This window comes from Strix aluco, chromosome 6 (assembly GCF_031877795.1).
Source record: "Strix aluco isolate bStrAlu1 chromosome 6, bStrAlu1.hap1, whole genome shotgun sequence".
In the NCBI taxonomy this organism is placed as follows: domain Eukaryota; kingdom Metazoa; phylum Chordata; class Aves; order Strigiformes; family Strigidae; genus Strix; species Strix aluco.
In genome coordinates this window covers 28,263,389-28,289,541 of record NC_133936.1, presented here as the reverse complement: position 1 = coordinate 28,289,541, position 26,153 = coordinate 28,263,389, and the positions used below count along the sequence as shown (strand labels likewise).

At 37.5% G+C, this 26,153-nt stretch overlaps 2 protein-coding genes across 14 annotated transcripts in view; one reads left to right on the top strand and one right to left on the bottom strand.

Annotated features, from left to right (window-relative positions):
- Positions 1-9,016, top strand: part of PIKFYVE (phosphoinositide kinase, FYVE-type zinc finger containing) — an 86,694-nt gene extending 77,678 nt beyond the window's left edge. For 11 of the 12 annotated variants that reach the window (XR_012623819.1, XR_012623821.1, XR_012623820.1 and 8 more), the window contains 2 exons: positions 2,036-2,077; positions 7,359-9,016. The gene's annotated coding sequence lies outside the window, so the exon portion shown is untranslated. Of the gene's footprint in view, positions 1-2,035; positions 2,078-2,808; positions 3,146-7,358 lie in introns of those variants that run through there. The other variant, XR_012623817.1, reaches the window with a different exon arrangement.
- Positions 58-25,652, bottom strand: DNAJC10 (DnaJ heat shock protein family (Hsp40) member C10). Of its 2 annotated transcripts, none has more exons than XM_074829291.1 (23): positions 25,542-25,652; positions 24,481-24,827; positions 22,642-22,807; positions 21,098-21,148; positions 19,644-19,726; positions 19,326-19,457; positions 18,357-18,450; positions 18,064-18,141; positions 16,778-16,821; positions 16,271-16,408; positions 14,795-14,884; positions 12,953-13,066; positions 12,106-12,220; positions 10,212-10,339; positions 9,822-9,938; positions 8,515-8,616; positions 7,327-7,482; positions 5,821-5,954; positions 4,261-4,314; positions 3,723-3,870; positions 3,152-3,271; positions 1,844-1,960; positions 58-1,265 (listed from the first exon to the last, which is right to left on the bottom strand). In XM_074829291.1, the coding sequence occupies exons 2-23, from the start codon at positions 24,679-24,681 to the stop codon at positions 1,254-1,256; spliced, it is 2,394 nt and encodes a 797-aa protein (XP_074685392.1). In that variant the 5' UTR covers positions 24,682-24,827; positions 25,542-25,652; the 3' UTR covers positions 58-1,253. The 2 variants fall into 2 exon arrangements, with proteins under 2 accessions (XP_074685392.1, XP_074685391.1); XM_074829290.1 differs by lacking the exon at positions 25,542-25,652 and adding an exon at positions 25,137-25,307.
- Positions 25,653-26,153: the final 501 nt, after the last annotated feature.

The following is a 26,153-nucleotide window of genomic DNA, read 5'->3' as shown; positions in this document are numbered from 1 at the left end:
ACAAAGCAATAGACACAACCCTGAACACAGGGGAAGAAGCATTTGAATGTCTCAAAGTCACTAGAATATCTTCCTTTTATTTCTTGCTACCTGCTTTATAAAATAAATTACTTGTAGATAACATATTTACAAATTCATAATACTCACACTACAGTGACTAGTCATGCCAAATCTAAATACATGGAGAGCAGGGAGAAAAGTCCATCTGACAAGTTCTCAGCAGCATTTTATTGAAAACGTGAAACATTTCAATTTTGAACCCCAGACATTTTGTTGTCTATTGAGAAGCTATGAAAAAATGTTACCCTAAAGAGTGGAAATTCTATGACGATGAATGAGGAGACATTGCAATGTACAGTGTTCATTATTAAATTAAAAGGCACTTGCTATCCTGCTTGCCTAAAGATTATATAAAAAACAAAAACTCCAAAACATGTCTGCAGAGAAAGGAAAAGTGGTAATAGCAAAAGAGATTAAATATGTCCACAGAATACATTCATATTTAAAAAGACAATAAAGTTATGACCTAATAACTTAAGCAGATGCTTCTATGGCATAACTTAAAATTTTGAAAGTCAATGAAACACTGGGTCTGAAGTCCTTGATTTTTTTTCTTATTTAAAAAATAAAACTCAATCCAAACCACTAAAGCTCTTGAAAGTTCTGTTCATCCAGGCACCACCACCAGTGCCACAAGAGGATCTACTCAAGGGCAGGAGCAATTTAATTCAATAAATCTATCCTGCTGCCAGTTCTTGATTTTAATTCTTAACAATTGACTAGACAATAATGCAACCCCAAAGCAGAATATTCATCAGGTAAAACTGTTTGTCTTTCAAATAGACAATCCCTCATTGTGTTTCTGCATTGCAGAGTGGTTTGAGTGCATATTCAGCCACAGGCTGAGTGCCACATTCAAAAAATGTTTGAAGAGAGACAGAAAACATAAGGAACTAGTAAACGGGTAGGCAAAAGTGATACAGTCCACATTTCTGGTCAACTCTAATGTTTGTAGTTGGTATATCAGAAGAGGGACATGCAGAATTCATTTGCAGAAACATTGAATGCCTCCACCAACACGCTTTCAATCTCCCCACTGTTTAACAGAATTCAGTCACATATGCCTGTGAACTCAAACTAGTTTTAATCTCTTTTATCCTGCCATGAATGTAATCAGCCTTGTATTTTCCTCATGGTGTCTTCTACATTCACAGCTTCAGAATATTTGCAATCTTATCTACCTCCAGTGCCACTCAGAGTTCATCCTAGTGACAAGAAAATAAACAATTAAGTTACTCTCAAAGTACAAATGAAAAAAAATGAGATTATTGGGGGCTTTTTTTCCCCTGTGATTTTAGATTTCTCTGTAGTGCTTATTTTTTCAACTGGGCAAATGTTTCTTAAATAAAATTCAGGGTATTTCTTAATAACTGTGTGTTATCTTTTGATTTACAACATCAATTCCAGTCTTGCACTAATTGGCCTCTGTAATTTGGTGCCCGCTTGCTAAACCTAGTCTAAGGCTTACACTTAGGATACAGTGCCTCTCAACCATCTATCTTTAACACAGCTGTCCCACAGATATCTATAAGTTCTGCCAAGTCTTGCCATAACAGATGTTGCAGCTTCAGTATTCTCTGCTACCTCAGTGGATACGGAGAACCAAATTTGAACAAATAATAGTAAGCAGAACAAGACTGGAATTAAAATGTATGTTGTACTATTTGAAGATATGGCATTTAATACTTCACGGACAAAGAGCAAATGCTAATGTAATTTTAAACAGCTGTTCTTTACAATGATGTGAGTCTTTTGCAAGAGACCCAACAATAAGTATTCTTACCTTATTTCTAGATTTTTTCCTTTTTCCTTTATTTTGAATTGCTTCTAATTTTTCATTCAAAAGGTCAGCAATACCTTTTGCGTCTCTGCTGTCTATATATTCCCCAAGAACATTTTTCTTAAAAAAAAGAAAAAATTAAAAATTGTGTAACATTACCCATGCTCTACACTGAACAGAAAAATCTGCTTTCAGATAAAATTCAAGAGGAATGCAGGGAGGAAGACAATGGCTCAGGTAGGTTGATTTATGATTCATAGATATATTTTTTGTCTCTGTTTAATCAATGCTAACTGTCTTTATAGTAGGAACCACTCAGCTGCTAGTTTTCAAAACTACACAAATTTTGTCTTGATCCTTAGAGAAACCTGAAATAGTTATAATTTTCTCACATTTATTCAGCTAAGTATTTAATGTAGACAGCCATTACAAAGTCTGCCACTTTGTAATCTGTGTTCATGAAATCTGTCAGTGTGGGTTGCAACTTTTGAGATCTGAAAAGCCATTACTCTTTACCACAGAGGTCTCATTGAATTTGATGGGATTATGCGAGGAAGGGTTTCTAGAACTTCCCATAAGAGATTCAGTTAAAAAAAGAAAAGGAAAGTACAATTAAAAGAATTGGCTTGAGTATCAGAATGCATTGAGTACTTTCTTTTCACAGTAATACATTAAAAGATGCCTGTAATATTCTTGAAATTTAATAGTTTTACCCAAATAATGGCAATTTCCTAGAACTACGTGGATGCTTTTCAATTTTTTCATTCATTACTACTAATCTGTTAGTAGGAAATGTTGATCTCAGTCACATTGATAACTGAAATGTTTGATAAGGTTTGTTTTTGAGACAGAACACAACTAAACATTTTTTATCAATTTTCTTAAGTCAGAATCATAATGAAATGCTATGGTTATATTGAAAGAATATTTCTCCTTAGCCAAAATGAAATTGTCCATATTTCTTTTAGAGACAGACTTTGCCTGCTTCTGGTAGCTGGTGATGGAACTGGTAAAGGTTGAAAAACACTCTGTCATGAGACCCCCCTGCAAAATTAAACCCTGGTTCTGGTTAAGCCCACATTTTAGTTACTGTTCTATTAATTTACAATTTATTATTTTTCAATAACGCATTATTACTGTATTACTGTCCTATCTGAAGTATTACTGAAATTGATTATTACTGTATCTTCAAAATATCTAAATAATGCACTTTAATATATTACAGAAATAGTCTCTTATATCTTGATGTGAAATGAAATACATCTACTAACAGTGGCTGCTCACCAGCATACACAAAAGGAGACACTTTACCTTTGTTCCTTGGTAGGGGTAAAACTTAACAGTAGGGTAGGCTCTGATATCAGCAGTTTGACAGGTCTGAGCATATGCCTGACAGTCCACTTTTCCAGCTTTTACTTTTCCTTTAACCATCTAAAAAGAAATGTTTATTAGAAACAAACGTCACAGTTCCATGGGTGACTGTAAGCAAATAACCTGAATAAGCCAGCAGTGCAGCTAAAAGTAAACAAAAAGTGTTGCTCAGATCTTTTCAATTTCTCAGAGTAGTTGCTTGCTTGCTTGCTTCTCAGACTTGTATCAGAAGTCACTCTGCAGCAGAGTACTTCTACGTGAATTCAGGGCAAGGCATGTCACGGTTCCAAAGGTGACCCCATCATAAGCTGAAATCTGTCTCAAGAGGGGGTGTGTGTGTGCAAGAGACAATACCCACTGGCATGTTGGCTCTAGAAGTGTGGACTTTCTATGAGAAAGAGGCTTATTTGGGGTATGTGATTTTTGGATGATTGCTAAAAAATAAAGTGCTGATGAATTATATGTTAACTGTTACAAGTATAACAATCCACTAATATAGTTAAAAACCTACCCTTGCAAGGATCTCAAACTCAGGAGCAAAATTTTGGCAAGGCCCACACCAAGGAGCATAAAAATCAATGACCCAGTGATCTTTTCCATTCAGAACTTTTTCTGTGAAACTCTGAGGAGTCAGGTCTACAGACACTTGCGGTAGATATCTGTGGAAAGGAAGAACAGTCATAACCCATTCAAAACTTTAAGCATATCCAAATTCCCTTTAAGCACAAGAAAAGTTTCTGAAGTTAAGAGTATTAGTAATCTGGAAATCCCTACTCTACACTTTGTACTATAAGAGAATCCCTTTTTTAAAGTGGTAGACAAAATCATAATATGGTCTTCAGAAAATGGCTGGACAGTAAGGATTATGCTATTTCTGCCCATTTTAAAAGCTTGAGTTAGAAGATGTGGAAAATTTAAGATATTAAATTAAGCAATACATATACCTGAGTGTTTCTAATTCTTGATTTACGTAGCATTTAAGTATTATTTTTTCCAAGCAAGCAAATTCTCTAAGTAGCTTGTGAACAAAGTTTAATGAAGTAACTTACCCCAATCCCCAGCCTCTCAGTGAATAGGAATCTCTGTGCCATCCATTGTAGCTACTGTAAAAATATTGAAAACAAAAATCTAGTTGCACAGTAGTTTGATTTACATTTGAAAAAAACCTGTAGAGTGGAGATGGTGAAATAATGAACTTAAATGCGTATGTTTTAAGATATAGTTCTAGCTCGCTTTCAAATCCGAATGTCTCATTAATACAGTCCAAAGATACAGAATTAAGGACTAGAAGATGAAGAGAAGAAAAGAAAATAAAATTTTATGTCATGAGAGTAAGAAACTTGGTTTGGAGCACATAAACTTTGATAGCTGGAACTATTTTGAATGAAGGATCTTTGGTAATGACTCCAGATAAAATTGCAGGCTCTAAGAAACATGAGAATTAAATTGAAATATCTTAATATATTTTCTAGTTGATGTTCATTCATTACAATAAAACAGTTATATACATTTCCCTCAATTTGACAGTAGAAAAGCCAGACAAACTGGTTACTTGGCTAAGGATTTATTATTTGGACTTTCAGGACATAGCTTAGTTTTGAAATTCCAGAGACAGGTTAGGAAAAAAGATTAATTCAGGATTCATATCCATTAATTTACAACTTTGTAACAAAATATTTTTCAGTACAGTTACCTGGTCAAAATCTGACTTGACAGTTTTTGGTGATCTCTATTTTAAGACAAATTTCCGTATTTTTGCAGGAGACAGCTGATTCATGATTAGGAATTTGGCACTTAACAGTCATATTCCCTAACTTACTTGTTTTCAACAAGGGAAAAAAGCCCACTTTTAAGAGAAACTTTATCTAGAAAAACTGAATAAAAGCAAGCAGTCCAATGATGAAAACTACTGAAGTCTGCTATTACACACTATGATGAAGAGTAATTACAATTTATTATCTGCCAGCGTTTAATAGAACTTTCAAATTTGTAAAATAATGAAGCAACAGATCTGCTGTTTCAGATTGTTACCTATCTTTAAATATGCGTGTGCTTCCTGAAATCCCTGAATCTTCAAACAGTACTGTGAAATGGAGAGGACAGGCTGTTTGGTTTTGGCCAGATTTTATTTCCCATAGAATTTTTTTGTTTTGTTAATGATTAATATTTCCACACTAATGATACAATGAATGGGATGACTAGATATACAATGGACAATTTTTGCAATGGTGCTAACAGACTGTTGGCAGGGAGGATGATCGTCACTATTCTCTAAAGATAAAGCTGCATTCAATTAGGCCTCATAGTATTTTTATATTATATGATTTAAATCATCTACCTTAACAGGCAATTAAAGTTAGAAAACTGGCAAAAAAGAAGATGACATAAAAATTAAGATTCCTAAGGCAGTCTCACTTCGAATTACTGAAATGCAATGGCAAACTAAAATGACACTAGTTTGAAGTAACAAAGTCAATGACATCTAGGACAGTAATATTGCAACAGCCTATTTTAATAGCTGTGATGAACCTTTTCTAGACAACAGAAAAATGTGTATTCATCTTGTTCCACATCATCTAATGTTTCCTAAACTGAAGTAAGCTACTTACAAATACTGATGAGCTGTGTTTGATTTTTGAGGAAAGAGTCTTATTTCAGGATATCCCCGAACATTTTCTTGGTGACAGAAAGAATAGTATTTTTGACAATCCACGCTGCCTACACTGATTAATCCATTTAACATCTGAAAAAACCAAGAAAACCTATGATCAAAGATGCTAATTAACATTACTACAATTTCAGTAATACTTCAGAATTTAAGTCTTAATCACTTAGGGGAAAAAAACCCAACAAAACAAACCAAGATTTCCCAAGGCTTTCTTCTTTCCTGTAAATGGGTCACTGGTATCTAATGGGAGCCAGCCACCCATGTGCACTCCCATCATGCACATATATTTTAGTATAAGCTGCACACACGTGGCTCATGAGGCACCTACCTTGCCTCAAAGGTACATGAGTGTGATTATTTAGTATAAGGACTACCATATTATCCTGTTTCATACCATAGGCTCAGTAATTGCAACAGGTTCTGGTACAGGCAGATGTGCTATCGGTTGCACAGTTGGCCTGCGTCTGGAACACACTGTGTTTGCTGCAGAGGCCCAAACCACCTGGCATTGGCAGGGAAGCTGACCATTACTGAACATGTACTGTGGAGCTACTAATACTTCACAGACGTTTGACCAGAATATAGAATCCTAGCTAGAACTCCTAGTCTAGCTGAGTTCTAAATGTCTGAAAATCATGGACTTGTTTCCAAAGCCCTGGGTTTTTTGGCCCAAAGTTTCTAGTTCAAATTCCTGGAAACATGTCCAGGAAAACCCATATGGCTGTCAGTAAAGTAATATTAGCTTTATAAATGAGAGAATGCTGTAATGGCCTTGCAAAATAAAAACACCCACCCCAATCCCAACAATTTCATATTGAAGTATGTGTAATTAAGCTAACTGACAATCAGCCTTAGAGTGTATGGTATTTAACATTTATTTACTTTCAGTGAAGAAAAGATCTCAGAAAAAAATCTTCCTAATATAAGAAATAATTCAGATGGATAACACTGAATTCCTTTAATCTGAAATTCAAGTCAGAGGTTTCACCAAGGTCTATATACTGTCTTAAAGATGACTAATGATCATAAAGAATACTGAGAATAAAGTAATGTTATTTCAACCAATTCTTATGTAATTTATGGATAAATTTTTTTTCATATCTCGTTTTAAACAAATGCAGAGCTGTTGTCTATATAAAGCACTAAGCATCAAGGAAAGTTAGTTACTCTAAAGTTTCTTAGATCTTGGAAAACACATTTGTATCAACAGCAAAAACTGGATTACAGTATCAATGTACCAAACCTTTAAAAAAAAAAAAAAGAAAAACAAAAACTTTGTATTTGAAACACTATAAAACTGTCAGGTAGGAATTCCCTGTTTTGTCCACAATATTAATCACTAGATTTTCTCAGCTGATAAATCTCTAAGATAGCAGTTGTACCATCTCAATAATTCCACAGAAGAGGACACAAAAGCAGAAAAGTGTCATGTTTGAATGTAACTTACCCTGGCCATTTTTTTCCATTCTGGCATTAAAGCCTGACAAGGTCCACACCATGGAGCGTAGAAGTCAACCATCCAGATTTCCTCTCGTTTTCGTCTCTGAACTAATTCAACAAATGTCTCTGGTGTTAGGGAAACCACTGATGGATTCCTAAGATCCTAAAGTAAAGATAGTTTATAGACAGGTACTTTGCAACATTAAGTTATCCCACATCTAGTGTCATCACATACAAACAGACTGTACCAAATTCTGAGAATGTCCCTCTTTTAGTGAAATTTGCTTGCTGCTGTGATAGGGAAGACTCCACACCACTGAAAGGCATGGAAGCATCAAAAGTCATCCTTCAACTTAACAATCATATGCCTGATTTGCTGAGAAAAGCTATTAAAAAAAAAAAAAAAATACAGCCAGGCTGTGAAAGGGAGGTTTTCTGCCTCTTCTACATAAAGGGAGGCAAAAGGCAAGAAATTCAGCTTACCTGGCCAGGACAAGCATTATGAGACTCAACCATGCTATTTAGGCTGGGATGCAGAAGAATACATGTGGTGCACTAGGGGCCTCTGAATATCAACTGAAAAAGACTGATCTCCACCTGTTCCTGCACATGTGCTCTCAAACCTGCTTTACCTGGGCTACCCGGAGAGAATGAACAGTCTTTTCAAAAGTGGAAAATAGCCTGCGGATGTAGCAGTGAGAGAACCTGAATGCTGGAGGGAAGATGGGTGCCAGAACTCTGGCAGCAACAATGAAGAGTACCAGTGATACACAGTTCTGTGAGTTATGGAAGTTCAAGAAACAGCTAAGAAGGTTGTGTGGAGAGCAGTAAGATAATTGACAAAAATGTGAACTTCCTCCTACATCAAAGTGTGACATGAGGCGTTTTCACCTTAATATCACAGCCCTCCATACTTTTAATTCCTATATCCTCTCTCGAGATAGAAAACATTACTATTACTTTGCAGATTGAAAGGGACTGTCAGTTTCTGCTAATGATCTCACAGAATTCATTAGGTGTCACATCCCAGACTGACAGTTGCTGTATCACTTTTCTTGCCCAAGGTTTTTTCACTTTTTATCTTACTAGTCTATTTAATTAAAAAAAAAAATCTTAAAGTCTTCCAACTAAAGAACACATCTGTGAATGAGCTGCATACAGAGCATGACTGCAACAAGGATTATAATTTACATACCTCTATAAACTCCAGGATCTGCTCAGCAGAGTGATGTCCTTCATATTCATGAACATCAGACTGATTGAACACAACTGTTGTTGGATAAGCTCGAATGTTATGCTAACAAAACAGTAAGAAATTGCAAGGAATGATTAGGTTTCTTGTACCTTCCTTTAACTGCCATTGGTATTAGTTTGTACAGTACAACTTCTCAGACTTGCATGCAGATGGGAGTTTGAAACCACTACAAATCAGTACAGAAAAGGTGTCACCTGTATTCAGAGATGACATGGTTTGTTCTGAATTAAAAAAAACCAGACAGTAGCTCTTTTGCCGTGTTCTACAAATACAGGAATTACTCCACAGGCTTTCTAAGCCTTAACTTTAAAGCTATTCCTAGTCTTCGGGTAGAAACACCTGTACTGTATGAACAACTGTATTGTTTACTATTGAACACAGATGCTTCCATGATTTGATGTCTTCAGTGTGTAAACACATCTAAATAAAACTGTAAAAAGCTTGTCCTTATTTGCTCATTTTTAATGTGTATTAAGACATTCACATTTTAAAGATAAATACAAACATTCTACCATAAAAAACTCTTGTGAACAATACAATGTGCAGTTGCAGGAAAGCTGTCAAAATGTAGTATTTTCTGGAATTCAGAAAAAGTAATAATTTCTACCACAATAAATTCAGTGGAGCAAAAGTTAAGCAGATTTAAACATGGAAAATTGATCAAGATTTAAAAAAAATAATTTCATTCAATTACCGTATCTTTAAGAGGTGTAAACTGTTAAGTAATAAACTTTAAATTTGAAATTGATTCTACACTTAAGCATTACAACACAAAAAGCAAAGTCAGGGTGAATTAGAAGTGGTTTTTCAGACATCTTCAAGAAGTGTTGTATTTCAATATAAACTTCTACTTTTAAATGTTTTACTGATTTTTATCCTCCTGTGTGAAGAACAAAAAGAATGCATGTATCTATAGACACACGGGAAAAACCAAACTTTCTGGGTCTGCTTAAATTCTTTTTTTCTCTTAAAAAACCCAGGAATTATTAAATTCTGACACTTCCTGAGTCTTCCAATAACACTATGAAATCAGAGCAAAATGTGACCTGTATTTTGCATTGATATGTTATCTGTAGTGGTTACATAGCTTGCTCCTTTGAAAAAAATTATGAAACAAGTGTCCTGTTAGGTGTACTACACTTTAAGAGAGTAGTATTAAAGAACAAGCATTATCTGCCCCATCACCCTACCAGAAGAAAATAATATTCTTTGAAAGGATTATTTATTTTTTAGTTCCTGCAGCTTACCATGTTGCAAAGTCCTTCATGGACAGTACAGTCTAGTGTTCCAAATTTAAGCTGGCCATAAAGATGTTTTGATGCTTTTCTCAGCTCCGGTAACAAAGCTCGACAAGGAGGACACCACTAGAAAACAAAATGCAAGTTAAGTGCAATTGCTTTCTCCACAGTTGTCTCTCATGAGAACTAAGCTGTTTGAGATGAATAATATGCTGCTGTGACAACAGAGTCCACTAAATACAAGCCCCACACAATCTAGGAATTAGTGCTGCCAAGGAATGAGAAATTACACTACCATCTCATGATGCTGAGGGACACCTTCAAGATACTGCTAGTATTTTGCTACATAATTACATAACAGATTTTAGAAGAAGGGAAATGTAGCTATTAAATATTTACCGGTGCAAAGAAATCCACAAGCCATGGTTCCTTCTCTTTGTCAGGAAAATTCTGAGGTCCCAGTGTAATAACATGAGAGTTGACACTTTCTTTGGCAAATGCAACAATGTCATATAAGATCTTCTTTCCTTCAAAGAACAAAGCAGAAAAGAATCTTTATTTTTCCCTATGAGAGATCTCATTAAAAAACTTGGTGATAGCAACAGGAGTCCTTCAGTTCCCTTGACTGATCTTTAGACATGGCCTGCTTAAATAAATTAAACAAGTACTGTCTTGCTTTTTCTCAGGAAGGCAATGTTAAACTGTCCAAACCTGCACAGGTAAGACACACTCTAGGTTGTTGATATTTGGCTAAATATTAAACTGGATATTTACCCAATATTAGCCAAATAAATATTTTATTCAAGACAAAATATGTTTTTGTCAAACAAAATGACTTTTTTTGTGACTGGACTATTGGCTGTTTTACCATCTTACTAGTATTTGTTGGAATTAAAGTTACCATTCTAGATACACTTGCCTTGGCAAAGCTATTGACACAGTGAAGACTTCAAGCAAAATAAGTGATACGGATGAATCACAGCTATTTAGATGTAACTGAACTTCCTGCTGACACAGCTCCAGTGAGCAAAGATCATGTCTCTTCATACCCTTCACGTACATATTTTTCAGCAGAAACAAGCGCTTGTGTCTTGAAATGAACCAAGAACTTCAGGCTAATTAAATCTGAACTCACTGCACAATGACAATAACAAGATTTATTACTGTTCTTAGATTTTAAACTGTTGAAGCCCTTCAACACAGCCTGTAAAAAAGCCTGATTCTTCTGAGTATTATATTGTTATAAATACTGGAGCAAGATAACTTGGCAAATGTTCTAGACGCCATCTATTTTGTAAATAGTAAAACAAAGCATTCAGAAAAGAATGTACGTACTGTAGTCCAATGTATTTCTCTTACACTATTTGTAATCTATGCCATTACAAAAAGATCTAAAAATGCTCTATGTATATGACCCTTTCTTGGCCTATCTCCAGGAGTCGAAATTGCAAAGAGTACAGAAGGCTTTTCCCAGCAGCAATCATTAGATGTATGGGATCACCTTTCCCCCTTAGATACGACTAATCTTTTTTAAGTAGGAGAAAACTTTTCTCCTTTCTCCTTTGTTACAGTACTGAGGTTTTGACTTAAATCTGGCAAGCTGTTTCTAATAATTCAGAAGCTGAGAAATGAGAACTTCATCTTGCGTAATTGCCTTGTGCTGCATTCTGGATGAAGCTACACCTATTGCTGCAAGCTACAGTTTTGCTTCAGGCTCCATTCTTCTTCAACCAGCATTTTTGAATCCTTTCACTGGTACACAGCAGTACAGTTCCAACCTTTCCTGGAAGGAAATTGCTACTTTGGAAGTGAAAGCGAGGTAAATGTCTCAGTATAGATTTTCTTGGATGGAAATCACCAAACATGGAATTAATTTTAGTGCAGTGACACATGAAATCAAATCCAAGTTTCTCAAGTTAGCAGCACTGTATAACTAGCAGGTTAAGCCTCTATGAAGGGCGTGCCTTACAGCATTCTTTGGTTATCCCACCCAAAACAGACACTGTCCTGATCAGCTTCAGAGATTTCATTTGTATGTAATTATGTAAATGATGTTGAAATAGACAGGATAGTAAAGACAAAAATACATCTCTTGGCATCTGATCACTGGTCACCCAGGAAAAAAGAAAACAAACCGAAGTAAGTTTGTGCAAGGCTACAGTAAGGTCAGAGGAAAGATAGCAAATATTAAAACTATAAAACTGTTCTTTGGGAAAACAAATGCAGTTTGCCGAAGACAGTGTCATCTCAAAGTGATTATGTAATGATTTAAACTTGCCAAAGTTTCCCTTACCATGATGAATTTCATAATCTCCAGTTCCTTTTCCTTTGAAGACGGCTAAACAAGGCTGATAGACATATAGTTTACTGCAGATGGTTGGTGAAGAAAGACAGTCAAACTTGCCAACCTATTTAACAGACAGTGCCATTTTAATTAAGGCATCCTAATTTATATAGAATAACATATTTTGAAAGGCATTAAGGGTTCGGAAATAAAAGTAAATATATGGAGTAGTAGCCTTTTTATAAACAGAGATCTTAAGACAAACTATGATGTTTGAGGAAAACTACTAGCACAGCTATATTAGGTTGCTTGCTGATTTTTAATTTAAAGGTCAAAACTGGGAATAAAACCTTGAAGAATACTCTTTTTCCCCCCCTCCAAATAAAAGAGCAAGGAACAAAGACACACCTAAATGTGACATTAAAATTATTCTAGTCAAGCAAATACCTTATAGAATAACACAATCCATATGTCTTTAGTACAAAGTTTGAATTTGTTTTCTTTTTATTAAGAAAATTTTCAAAGATAATGATAGGGTTTTGTGAATAATTCAAACACAGTTTCACATATATCAATTTGGTGTTGAAGTGTTAACTTTTAATTGTTACCTGAATGGGATCTGCAACATTTTCCATGAGAGAGCAGATTTAAAAGATCTTTCCTAACTACTTTTAAATTATTCAAACTGTATGGAGAAACTTCACTGCTTGCTTGAAATTAAAAGCTTTACTACAGATCTACCACATGATAGTATATCTCTTCCAGTACCAGAGGTGACATAACAACTAATATTAATGAAAAAAGACTTGTTTTCTGAATGTAAATGGTATTTAACATGATGAGTGAGCAGTCTTACCTGAATATGTTCATCTTTAAGCAAAAATTTAAGTTTCTTAAATTCCTCTACATTTGATTTATCGCTCTCCCCAAACTGGAAGAAAAGCAGCCATCGGTGATGAGCCAGACGGTCCTTTAAATGAATGGAAAACAAAACCACAACAAAAACACAGACAAAAAAAAAATTATTCCCAACTTATACCAACTTGTAAATTCATTTTATAAGGGCAAATACCCAGTTATTCATCTGATCTCTGAGTGACCTCCTCCACTCAATAAATTCTTTCATGTAGTCCTTCCACTAAACTTCCTTTTACAGCATCATAAGCAGGAAAAAGCCTGAAAACAAGCTGGCTACTCGCTACCCTTGTGCTGGGTTTGTGTGGCAGGGTTTTTGGTAGCAGGGGAGGGGGCTACAGCGGTGGTCCCCTGTGAGAAGCTTCTTGAAAGCTCCCCCGACTCCAAGTCAGACCCACCTCTGGCTAAGGCCGAGCCAATTAGTGACACTGGCTGCACCTCTGTGATAACATATTTAAGAAGGGGAACCTGAGAGAGGGTGGGGAACTTTGAGGACAAGTTATAAGGACACCTATGCGAACACTGAGGTCAGTGGAAGGAAGGAGGAGGAAGGGGGCAGGTGTGCCAGACCAGAGCACCCCCCTGTATCCCATGGTGAGACATCAGGGCCATCCCCCCTGCCACTCATGGAGGTCGACGGTGGAGCAGACACCCGCAGGACTATGTGAAGCAGCAGCCCCCACTGTTGTAGCTCAGTGCTGGGAGGACTGCAACACATGGAGGTGACCCATGCCAGAGCATCTTGAGAAGAATGCACCCACGGGGAGGACTCACAATGGAGAGAGTTTGTGGAGGACTATTTCCCGTGAGAGGGATGCCACGTGGAGCAGGGGGAAGAATGCAGAGGAGTGCTTCCCCCCAACCCTGAAGGAAGAAGTGGCAGGACTGACAGCACCGTCCATCCCCTGCCCCTGCGTCACTGAGGAAGGAGGTAGAGATATCGGGAACAAAACTGAGCCCGGGGAAGAAGGGAGGGGTGGGGCGAGGTGTTTTTAAGATATGGTAACACTTCTCACTGTTCCATTCTGTCTGTTAAGTGGTTTTGTTAGTGTGTGAATTAATATGATGCTCTTTTTCTTCCCCTAATAAGTCTGTCTTTTGCCTGTGACTTAATGGGTGAGCAATCCGTCCCTGTCCTTGTCTCCATTCTGGAGCTTTTTGATTCATTTTTCTCCTTCCCACCACTGGGAGGGGAAGGGGTGAGTGAATGGCTGCGTGGTGGTCAGTTGCCCTCTGGGCTCAAACCACAACACCCTCTATACTTTTTGTTTCCATGTGCATTTCCTATTGTAGATCAAGCTGCTAAGTGCTACTACAGGTGTGAAAAGAGGTTTCGTCTTTTTTTCTCTCCAAGAGATGAGTAACTTTTATGACTTCTAATTTCTGTTCATATATTACTTGTTAATCCATGATAAGGTCTTTTTTCTTTTTTGCATTACTGACAAAATACATTTAAAATTAAATTCTCTACAAGTGTAGTTGATGTAAAAATTAACTACAAAGTTACAGTTGCAGAGTAAGCTGCACTGGCAATTTCTGTTGTTTTCTATCTTCCTATTAAATACACCCCCACCCCTTACTTTAGTTGTTTTGCTAAACAAAAGTAAACACAGACAAACAACGTTAAACAATTCTGGCTACAGAGGAAAAAAAAAATAATAATTTTCAGTTAAATAAATACTAGGTTGCTGTGTCAACAGGATTTGAAAAAATGTAAAACGTAATGATAAAAAAATATAAAAATACATTATTTAAAGAAGTCTTAAAATTTTTTAAAATTTACCTCTAATGATGCTGCAGAGATAATTTCAAAGTCTGGCAGATGCTGCATTACTTCCTGATATATTTCTCTGGCATCCAAGGAGTTAAGAAACTAGGAAGGAAAGTTAGCTGTGTTTATTATAAGGAATTACAAACATATACAACATATACAAAAATATACAACTGATTGTTGATGGTTAGTAGTCAAAGTGTCAGGGAAAATATTCTGATTTGTTCCTTTCCATCAACTGAAGAGTATGTATGTTATTTGATCAACTTCTTTTTAGTACATGTAATTTCAAAAACATCAATCTCAGAATAATGCATTTTAGTTTGTTTTCCTACAATATTAAAGACATCATATTTTGTCAAAACAGGGGCTAGAAGTCTCAAATTCAAATTTCAAGCCAAATTTTACAATCAAGTTTACAAGATCTCCAATCTAGTCTTACAGCCTTCCTTAACTCCACTGTACAGATATTTAAGTTTCAGTAATTTTTAAAATTTAGGAAGTTATATGAATCAGTAACTCAGAGTTGGTAAGTTACAAGGTCGAAAGTAGGTAGGTTACAAATTAATTTCCTCCTTTTAAAGGTAACAGTAGTGACAATAAAGGAACAAGCCGTGCTTCAAACTGAGAAATGTCTCCCATACAAATGTAGGAGGAGGTTGCAATATTAGAATAGAGCCAAACAGCATAATCCGTACCGACAGACATCGTAGGAGTACTTTTATCACACATGTCAGTACTCCCTTCACAGCAGCATTTCTCTAACTTGTGATAGCTGGGGCATATTCTTTCTGGAATAAAAATTGGGGGCACATGGCAAATCATAGAATAATTTAGGTTGGAAAAGACCTTTAAGATCATCAAGTCCAACCGTTAGCCTAACACTGCCAAATCCACCACTAAACCATGTCCCTCAGCACCACATATACGCATCTTTTAAATACCTCCAGGGATGGTGAGTCAACCACTTCCCTGGGCAGCCTGTTCCAATGCTTAATAACCCTTTCGGTGAAGAAATTTTTCCTAATAACCAATCTAAGCCTCCCCTGGCACAACTTGAGGCCATTTCCTCTTGTCCTATCACTTGTTACTTAGAAGAGACTCCCAAAGCTTGCCCAGGGTAGCTGGGTAGCAGCTTTAGAACTAGCTCTTGGGCCTGTCACAGAGCACATCCCACCCCTGGATTCCCACAGCTGCTCAGGGAGGCTCCTGAGGAGGTGGCTAGGCAGTACTACATGCTGCTGCTACTGCAGTGTGCACCTGCTCACTCTCCCAGCATACCAGCAAACTGGGGACCACCTCCAGGGATCCCTGCCTTAGAAGCCAGGAGGCATATAAACTCATACCAGGGCGTATAAGCTTAGAAGAAAGAAGAAAAAAGCATCTTTTCAGTTGCACATGATCAATCTGGAAATTATTTATACATTCATTTGTCACTGTCATCACTTTATTTTATCTAGATACAGAATGGTTGAGAAACATTCGTACCAAAACACCTCCTTTCTCTTTGTTATTTATGGTGGCTCCAGGTGGAAAGTATGCTGTAGTACTAGATGAGATATCTAAATTATCACAAAGCTCACCCTGGGTGCCACAGTCCATCCAGCCTACATTAACAAGACCTTCCTGTAACAAAAAAACAAAAAACACACACCACAAAACAAAAACAAAAACAAAACCAAAGAGTATTTTTTAATTTCAGGTTCAGAAATTATTTTGAAAATCTCAACATAAGCAAATATATACAACATTTAGAAAATAGAAAGAAATGACACTGTAATTCATTAGTTAATACTCATTCATATTTTAGAAAATTATTTAAAAATTTATTGTTATTCCAATAGCTACTAAGTCAAAATATTTCACTCTTTGAAAATTAATGGGTGAAATCTTGGTTCCACTAAACTCCGTGAGAGTTTTAGCTACAACTTGATGCTTTCTCTTCTGTTGTTTTAAATATAACAGGTAATGCTTTCAAAGTGAAATGCTGCTTACCAACATGCCAGCTAGCTTAAGGCGTGTTTGGTAACTCAAGCAATCTGCAAAATAAAAATGATTTCTTTACAAACATAAAACTTCAAATTATTAATGCACTAAACCTACTATTGCCTAGAATTACCCCTTTCCTCCCTACAAAGGTATGCTATTTCAAGAGCCATGCTTCCTGACTATTCTTCTGGTATTTCAGTGACTTTAAGTTGTAACATCTAGTAATCAGCACTTGATGGTTTTCTACTCTTAAGTTAAAAATAACATGAATAATGTTCCCTTGCTCAGGGATCAACACAGATGTCTCATTTTAAAAATTTTAATATATTATTTGCTATACTAAGACTGACCTTTCAAATTTCATCTTAATGTTTAAAAAGAACCCACAAGAGGTAACTACATACCATCTTGGAATGAGATTTCAATGGAAATATCAATTTTCTGTGATTCAAATAATAACTCACTATAATAAAAACATTATATGCTCTAACTACCCATCCAGAGTTTGAATAGTTGACCTTCTGATGCAGATTTTTTTCCGAAATAAGAAGATGCATCAATCTCACTTTAACTGGACCAAAGTTGAAAACTTAACAAAAGGACTGCAACTTGAAATCAAGCCTTTTACAAATGTAAATCCAAGAGTGCAGCTCTGGTTATTCAGTTCACAGAACAAAGGTCTCTTCATAAAAACCAAGAAATCTTTGTTTGTCAAAGGTGTAGCACATTTACTTAGCTCTACCAGCTAATGAAGGCAACTTTCTCATATATTGTATCCAATACTGATCCCAAGAAAGGCAGTGACAAACAGATAGAAAAAATAATGTAAATCTAAACACTGTCATGGCATCAGTGGTAAGAGCCAATTACTAGGTCCAAACCTCTTCAGAGAAAATATTCAGCTAATTTTTGCGTATTGGTGGTTTAAAGGGGAGGTACGTCCTTTCTTCTACTCAGCTATCATGACAAGCTGGCATGCACCTATGCAGTATCTGTCATTTGATCTTGAGCTGGAAACTGAAAATAAAGGCCTGTTCTGCCAGTTCCCTTCCTGAGAGGTCACACTTGAGCGCTGCTTTAATGACTCACGTGACATTGCAGAAGCACAATAGCATAATCTATTAATGTCCTTTTTGTCAAACTGCCTCTAAAACTGAGCTTAAATGACCCACAGTCAAAATACTGTGATCATCTAAGATGTTTTGCAACTTTTTATTAAAAGCAAAAGGGATTATGCCACTATCAAAAGTTTTTTTTGTTTACCCTATTTGAAAAATATTGAATACACCTACCCCCACGTTCAGCACAGAAGGTGATCAGCCAACCAACACCAGAAGCAAATGAAGTTTCAATGGCACTGACAAAGTTTCCTAAGAATGAAACAATTTGCATCAGTTTGTGACTAGCTAAACTTGACTATGAAACCAGGTTTTATATTTATATGAGCCAATTCAGTAAACTGTTTTTATCTTAAAAATAACACTTAGCAATAGTTGACAGATTCAGTTGTAGACCTAGTTTCTGCCATATTTTATATTGTAAAAGCAATTTCAAGAACACCTCAAGCAAAATAAGTGAACATTACCTGCCCATAACTCAGTGACTGTGCTTGTAACATATTGCATGGCGAAGTTCTTTAAGCTCTCTTTTGACCTGTCTCCATAATATTTCACTGGTTGCTACAGAAAACAAAGAACAAAGTTTATAAAATCTAAAGAAAAAAGAAAAAGAAAAAGCCACCCCCAAACCCTACTGTTTTTTTATAACAGTGCTTATGCAACTGCAGGGCCCCCAACCCCCCCCAAACCTTAGCTCTAATTGTTCTCTCCCTCCCATATTGGAATGGTTGAAATTTATCTTCTGTTTAAATTTTGTAATGTAATTTCTTTCCTAGTCCAGCAACACCAGGATAATTTAGCCTTAGAAACACCAACTCCCAATGATTATATTTCTATTTACATAAAAATTGCTTCCATCAGTCCATTTAGTATATGCACAATCTCTGCGTTCAACCTCTCAAATCTTATCCTTGTCAAAACGTACCCAACTATTCAAGTGCAATTTGTACGCCACCCCTGGCACCACTACTTAACAAACTGCTATAAAGCATGATGTACGTAATGCAGCTAGCATGGAGGAAATATCGTGGAAGGAATTTCCAAGTTTCTTTAGGTACGTGGTCATATTCTTTAGACTCAAAACCACAGACTATTCTTTGTATTTGAAAAGTCCATTACAATACTGTAAGAGAAACTGTTTAAGCAGACTTGTCGCTTTGCTACAGCACACCGCCGACAGTATCTTCCCAAATCAGAAGTGCTTGTTGCATGGTAAAATGGTTCAAAAAACCACTGTATAAGCCACTTCTCTATTTTTGAAGTTAACTTCCTAAATTAATTCAACCAAGGTGAAGGAAGAGAAAAAGTAATTTATTAAAAGGAAGTAATATATTAAAAAGAAAGATCTTTATATAACGCTTGAACAAGTATTAGAGAAATAATACTCTTCCAGATTTCAATCTTCCTAAAAATGCTTCTAAAATTTTATCACTCACCATTCCAGTTTTGAAAACATACAGACTGGGATAACTGTTAATCCCTTTAATTCGACAAAGCATTCTATTATCTCCACAGTTGACAGCTCCAATGCGTATTACTCCATCCATCTCCTTAGCAAACTCTCTCCACTAGACAAAAGGGGAAAAAAAAGGAGGATATTTTCCTATAAAGATATAATGAAAAATCAGCACGTTTTATTCATGGCATTTAAATTCTTGTCTTTGGTTTCAGCTTCAGTGTAAAAATCCACTTCATTAAGTTTTATGCTGTTAAAACCAATGAATTTTCAGAGTTAATTTGCTTGTTATACATACCGTAGGTGCTAACTCATGGCAGTGGGAGCATCGAGGAGAATAAAAATTCACAAACCACAGCTCTCCTGAGTTAACAGCAGCATCTAGATGGAGAGAAGAGAATTGTAAGTAATGCACATCTACAATGTAGTTATATCTAGAATGTGCATTTTTACTATATTGTTATCCCCAAAATTAAGTAAGCTGAATTAAGTATTAATGTCAGACACAGTAACAGTAATTCAGATGGGATAAAGATTGCACCTCACTTGCACAAACTCGCTGCTCTAGGCAAGTGCAGAAAAGTCATATTTCAGAGGATATCAGCACCCTGACTTTCAACATCTGTTCCATTAATTAACAATAAACATACTGTCTACAGATTACACTATCATACATTTCAGCTAGGTTATGTTCCATTACCTTAAAAACAAAATACAAGTTCTAAAAGACTTTTACCTACTAGAACTTTCCATTTCCATATATCACTTTATGTATTTTCTGGGTTCCACTAGGCAATCTTTTTATGTAGGGTCCCTGTCTAATACATGAAAATGCAATTTAAAAATCCCAGTTAATATAATTACTAGATAAGCCAAGGGAAACATATTTAAATACTCTTGCTTATAAAAGAAAACAACAGCAACAAAATATACACACACAGTGGTTATCAGCTTGAATTACATGGCTTTCAGACTCTCCATTTTTGGACATAATTTTTATAGTGAATTTTCTAAGTTGTATTTGCCTATATTAAAATATCCGCACAAACAAGACAACTAAGGAATGTGTAGATTCTGCAAATCAATTAGCCAAAGCAAGACCAGGTTCTCATCGAGACCATCATGAGGTTCTGCTATCAGAAAAGTTTACAAAACTGGTTCAGCACGTAGCTCTAGTCCGTGCAAAGGAAACTGTACTCAAAATGCAGATTTAAAAAAAAAAAAAAAAAAAAAATCACACAAAATCCAGTATTTTTTCTCTCTAGTCTCTTTTAGTTATAAACATCTTGGCTATAATTTTAAAAGAAAAAAACTGGATGACATCCTCACTGAAAGAATTATCTTTCCTGAGCTTGTTTTGCTTAGCTGTGGTTTTTAGTATCTGGTATCACCTTCTGGTCTTGAACCTCTGTGCAAGACCGGATTACACAGAAAAAAATTAATAGAAAAAGTAGTAATAATAAATTGGGAGAAACAAAATTTTAATTCAAATAATTTCCTCTTACAGATCTCTAAAAATATCTTTCAAACTTAATCTAAACTGTTTATTGATATTGATCTGTTTGCTAACTAGCGTTTACCAGGAAGCGTTAAGGGGGTTTTTTTTGGTTTTGTTTTCTCATCTGAGGATTTTCTGACAGTTTTTTTGCCTAGATATGTAATAGAAATCTATAGATATACAGCTCAGAATGTAAAAATTGTTACTTTGGGTTGCCCTGTGGTCAAACAAATAGTTATTTATTTAAAACTTACCAAATTCTCCTCTGTCCAACGTTATAATTTCAGGATCATCATCATAAATACCTATTAAAAAACCCAACGATTGCTTTTTATTTTTGCCATCTTCACAATGAAGAAACAAACTATCATCTTATTCACAAGACAGAAAACAGAAGACCGTACCCTTAAATAGTAAGCTCGCAAAGATAAGTTTTTACAACAAAGCTGTATTTGCTTAGTAATAAGTAAACTTAGTTTAATCTCTTGCTAACTCCCACACCCTCATGCTGCAAGAAGCCACCATCAGAATAGAGCAGTTCTTTTGGTGTTTTAGTAGACCAGCCACTGAGTGAGCAGAGAACTTGAACTACCAGTGTTATGGCAAGAGTATTAGAAATAACATCAGCCGGTTGTCAGATTAAAATTCAAGAAGCTTCAGCTCTCAGTGAGAGTGTTATATGTAGTGTCTGTAAGCTTTCACTTCTCTCAGCCTCTGGTTATCTAAACTATTTAGATCACAAAGGTGTTTCAGCCACAAGCTTTCCCACTAACCAAGGTGTGAACGCAGTGGAATAAAGTGGACAGAATAAAGGTAAGGAAGACCGCTTTTTCTAAAAAGCTAACCAGTCCTACCTATAACATCACTATAGAAAGTCTACTACTTCAAGAAAGGCAGTGCAGAGATACCAAAAATACTATTAGATATCATTATATTATGCTACTATGGCTACAGATCTTTTACAGTACCTAACATGGTGAGATGCCATTTCACCTGAGGTATACAAGGATTACATGCAAATAAATAGAGAAATTAATTTCTAGAGGTGCCAAGGTACTTTTTATATTACTATCCATTTACATATCATGTAATATAATACATACACTCACCCATACATATATAAAAATATCTGTATTTTTATATATATATATACACACACACATATAAAACGTAAAAATACAGCTATAGATACTCTCCAAATGGCTGGTTAACAGATATTCAAGGATATCATTTCTCAATCAAGCAGTGCAACTTCAGGCAGATATAATTTCTTAAATCTCTTTATCTGAAGAAGTTCTAGGATAATTTCCATATTTTCCTGTGATAGTTGCACCTCTGGTTTATTCAGTTTCAATTTGTACAGACATTAATTTTTTAGAGATTGTGACATACTAAATCAAACTACACCAGAAAAAAATTTTGCCATGGTGGAGGTTCATTTCAGCTTTTTCTTTCATATCAATCAAGCCATGTTCCTCAGCTCCCTATTTTAGCTTACTCCTGTTAAAGCAGCTCTGAGAATGGTTCACCCCAGCCTTTCCCTACGGCTACCTAAAATTTGTTGAGATAAGCATTAAATAACTTGTCTCAAGATCGTTTTAGATATGATTCTGTTATTTTTTCATTTTCTACTACCTCTTTACTGATCTCTAACTGTATAAATTGTATAAATCTCTATAATCTCTATTGTATAAATAAGAAAAACAGCAGTCATTAATGTGTAAAAAGATCTGTTACAGATCTGAATATTGCATTTGTGACGGATTTAAGCAAATCACAAACATATATCATAACTCACCAAAATCATAGCGATAAAAGTGCCAGCTTTCATAACGACCTCCTTGCTGCTGATCTTCAAGACCTTTTTCTCCGTATTTATCATACTTCTTCCGTAGATCTTCATCTTTAAGTACTTCATATGCTCTATTTATTTTCAAAAAATTTTCATGTGCATTTGGATCATTCTAGGCAAGGAAAACTATAATTAGTAACTAATTAATAAACCATATTGTACGTATAATGCTGAGAAAATAATATTTGGAAATATTTTTATATTCCTACTTAAGATGTCAGTTGTGATGGAAGCAGACATTACACAGTGATCTGCAAACAAACTACAGTAAAATTTTCCTTTCTTGAAGCCAGATGCATCTTCTCCTCATTTCTTCATCCTCACTAACGTACTAACTGAAATACAAAGTGAGCTGGTAGGAGACTGTTACATTCTCCAGTGATCCCTCTTCTTTCAACTCTCTTTCTTCAATGCAAGAAAAGAAATAAGTAGTCAAGAATGAAGACTTACCATTTCCTTTATACTCTTTTCTACTCCCCTAGAGTACCTACTCATCCAGTTTGAAAATCTGTTATAAAGACAGATTCATGCCTTCTTATTTTATGGTGTAGACAGAGGCCCCCTTTTTTGTTTAAAAAGCATTCTGGTTCTAGGTAGCTTTAGAATTAGAATGGTGAAAAATCTGCAGACATATTTTGAACCTCAGTTTGGGTTCTGAGCTGGTGCAGTATAACAGTTGTGAGCAAAATCTGCAGCACTCTCCCACCCTTTTAACTTCTGCTTACACATTTCATTCAAAAGACACTTTTTCTTGAAGATTCTTGACTTATTTACCTAGATACACAGGAAATTAATTACCATTATGGAATTTGTGTAATGGCTTCATCTTCTAAATATAATCTTTAATGTTGAAAATAACTGTTGAAAAATCTCTAGTAGTATTTGCATACTTGGAAACTACAGAATCTGACCCAAAATGTTATTAAGTTTGAAGGTATCGACACAGGGAAAGCAAAACTTGCAGTTAATAGCTACAAGTTGGCATTTCTAACTGTTGAGATTTGGCTTTCTCTTTGAGCTTTGCCATGTTCAAACCCATTACAAACATTAGCGCCTCAGAGGCTTCAACATACTCTGTGCAGGAGGGCCCTGAGCTCATATGGAACATTACTGTCTTCTGGGCTCCGTGCAGGTGTAGTTGCATGTATAAAGATACAGACCCTCATATTTCCTGTGAATTTCTCGTTATTTCAGGAAATCTTGAGGAAAAACTGATGATGTTTAAATTTAAAAGTGATTTCTTTGTACTTCAGAAAATATGGTAGCACAGATGGAGCCATTCCCAGTCTTCTCTCTCTAGTTATTCTAGAGCTCCTTATTACCCTCCCTCAGTAGGCCTTGGCAGTCCTATTCGATACTTGGAGATTGATGTCTCAATACAGGCTGGTGGCGTTTGCTGCTTAGATGAGACTTCACGTTAGGGAAACAGTAAATTCCCCTAAGCTCAATGGAAAGTGACAAACTCATCAGTTTACCAACAAGGTAATAGGGTACAGACATAAATTTTCATCTATTTACAAAAATATAATCACAAAATAAATTATCTTGATTTTTTTTTTTTGCTAAAGCAATTTAATATGGCCCAAATTCAACACAACCATATATGTTCAGTCTATGCCTTTCTGGAAATTTTCTCTTCAGCGAGTCTGAGCTGAACCATGTTATCAGGTGGTTACATTAATTCACAAGAACAGAGAAACATTTTAGATAAATTAAAACCACTTTTTTTTAAAATATTAAGATCCATTAACTCAACAGCTTTGACCCGTTAAAGATGTAACTTACCTGATTTTTATCAGGGTGCAACTTTAATGCCAGTTTTTTGAATGCTTGTCGTATTTCTCTACTACTTGCCTCTTTGGTTACTCCGAGTAAACTATAGTAGTCCTGATCAGTGCACACAAGAACTATTACACATACTAAAACTAGCAATAAAGATCTTTTGAAATATCTAATATAATCTCCTTTGGATACTAAGAACTCCATTATGAAGCTTTTGGAAAATTTACAGGTTCCAATTCAAGTAGGCTTTGGGAAGAAGTCTCCGGTAAATCCGCCACTCTTCAGAGATACAGCCGTATTTGTGACAGAGCTTCTTCAAAATGCTGGTTGTCCTACTTCATGTCACAGGTCTTGCAAAAGTTACAACCGATAAGAAAAGAGAGGAAGAAGCAATTAAGTACATTTTCCTGCTTATTCAATAAATATACGTTAGTAAAGAACCCCATTGCCAGCTTGTGCAGACTGCACACGAACATTAAGTTTCTTGATGGCCGATTACCTGCTTTCTGACGACCGCACAAGTGACGGACATCTCTCTATTGTGTGTATTGTGAATGAAGTAACCATGCAAAGCTTTGCTGAATGACACTAAATACCAGCCGCTTCTACCACACTAAAAAAAGCGGTTTTACTAGGGCTCACTTTTCTTTCAAACTTACTTTTAGTACCGCAGGAGGACATTTCTTCCGAAAGGACCGGGGCGCTCGGAGGCAGCAGCCGCTGCGGGGCGGGGGGCTGCTCGCCGAGGAGGCGGCGGGCGCCCCTCGCAGGTACCGTCGGGCAGACCCCGGGGGCCGCCCGCGCTCGACCCGAGGACCCGCGGCTGGACCCGCCCCAGCGGAGGGGACCCGCGGGGCGCGGAGATGCCGCCGCCGGGAGGGAGGGCCGCCGGGGGCCGCCCGCCGCGGCGAGGCCGGCAGTAAGAGCCCCAGGGGGCGGCCGGGCTGCGGCGGGAGCCGGGGCGTGCGGCGAGGGACTGCCGGGGCGGGGTGGCCGCGCGGTCCCCTCCCCACCGGCGCGGCCTCGGTGCCAGGCGGGCTCCCAGGAAGCGGCGCGGCGCTTACCGGGCTGCAGGGAGGGCGGCGGCGGCCGGCGGCTCAGAGCGGCGCGGAGCCGGCGGCGGGAGCGGGCCGGGCGCGGAGCAGCATGGGACGGCAGCGCCTCCACCCCGGCGCCGGGCGGAAGGGCGGCCCGCGGCGGGATCCGGCTCTGGGCCGGGGCGGGGCGGGGCAGCTCCGGGACTGACGTGGCCGCCGCGCCCGCCCTGGGCGGAGTCTCGGCTCCTCCCGGCCGCTCCCTGCCGGGGCAACCCGGCCCCGGGCCGCCCCTTCCACAGCCGCGCCCGCCCTCTGTCTGGCCTCAGGCGGTGCCGCCGCCCGCGGCCGGGGGTGACGCGGGGTGGTCGGCACAGTGGCGGGTCCCGAAGGCAGCCGCGTCCCTAGGAGAGCCCGCCCCAGGGTCTCCAGCCTGTGCCCGGAGCCCAGAACCCTGCCCGAAGGTGCCCCACGGGTCTTCACAGATGGAAGGCGTCCAGGGGTCCCTTTCCTCCGGGGAGTCTCCCTGCGGCTCAGGGAGCTGCCCTCGCCTCGGCGAGGCGGGTGGTGGAGAGAGGCTCCGGGGGGCGGAGGGCGTGCGGCGCTGCGCTCCCCGCAGGCGGTCCCTTGCCTTTCCTGACA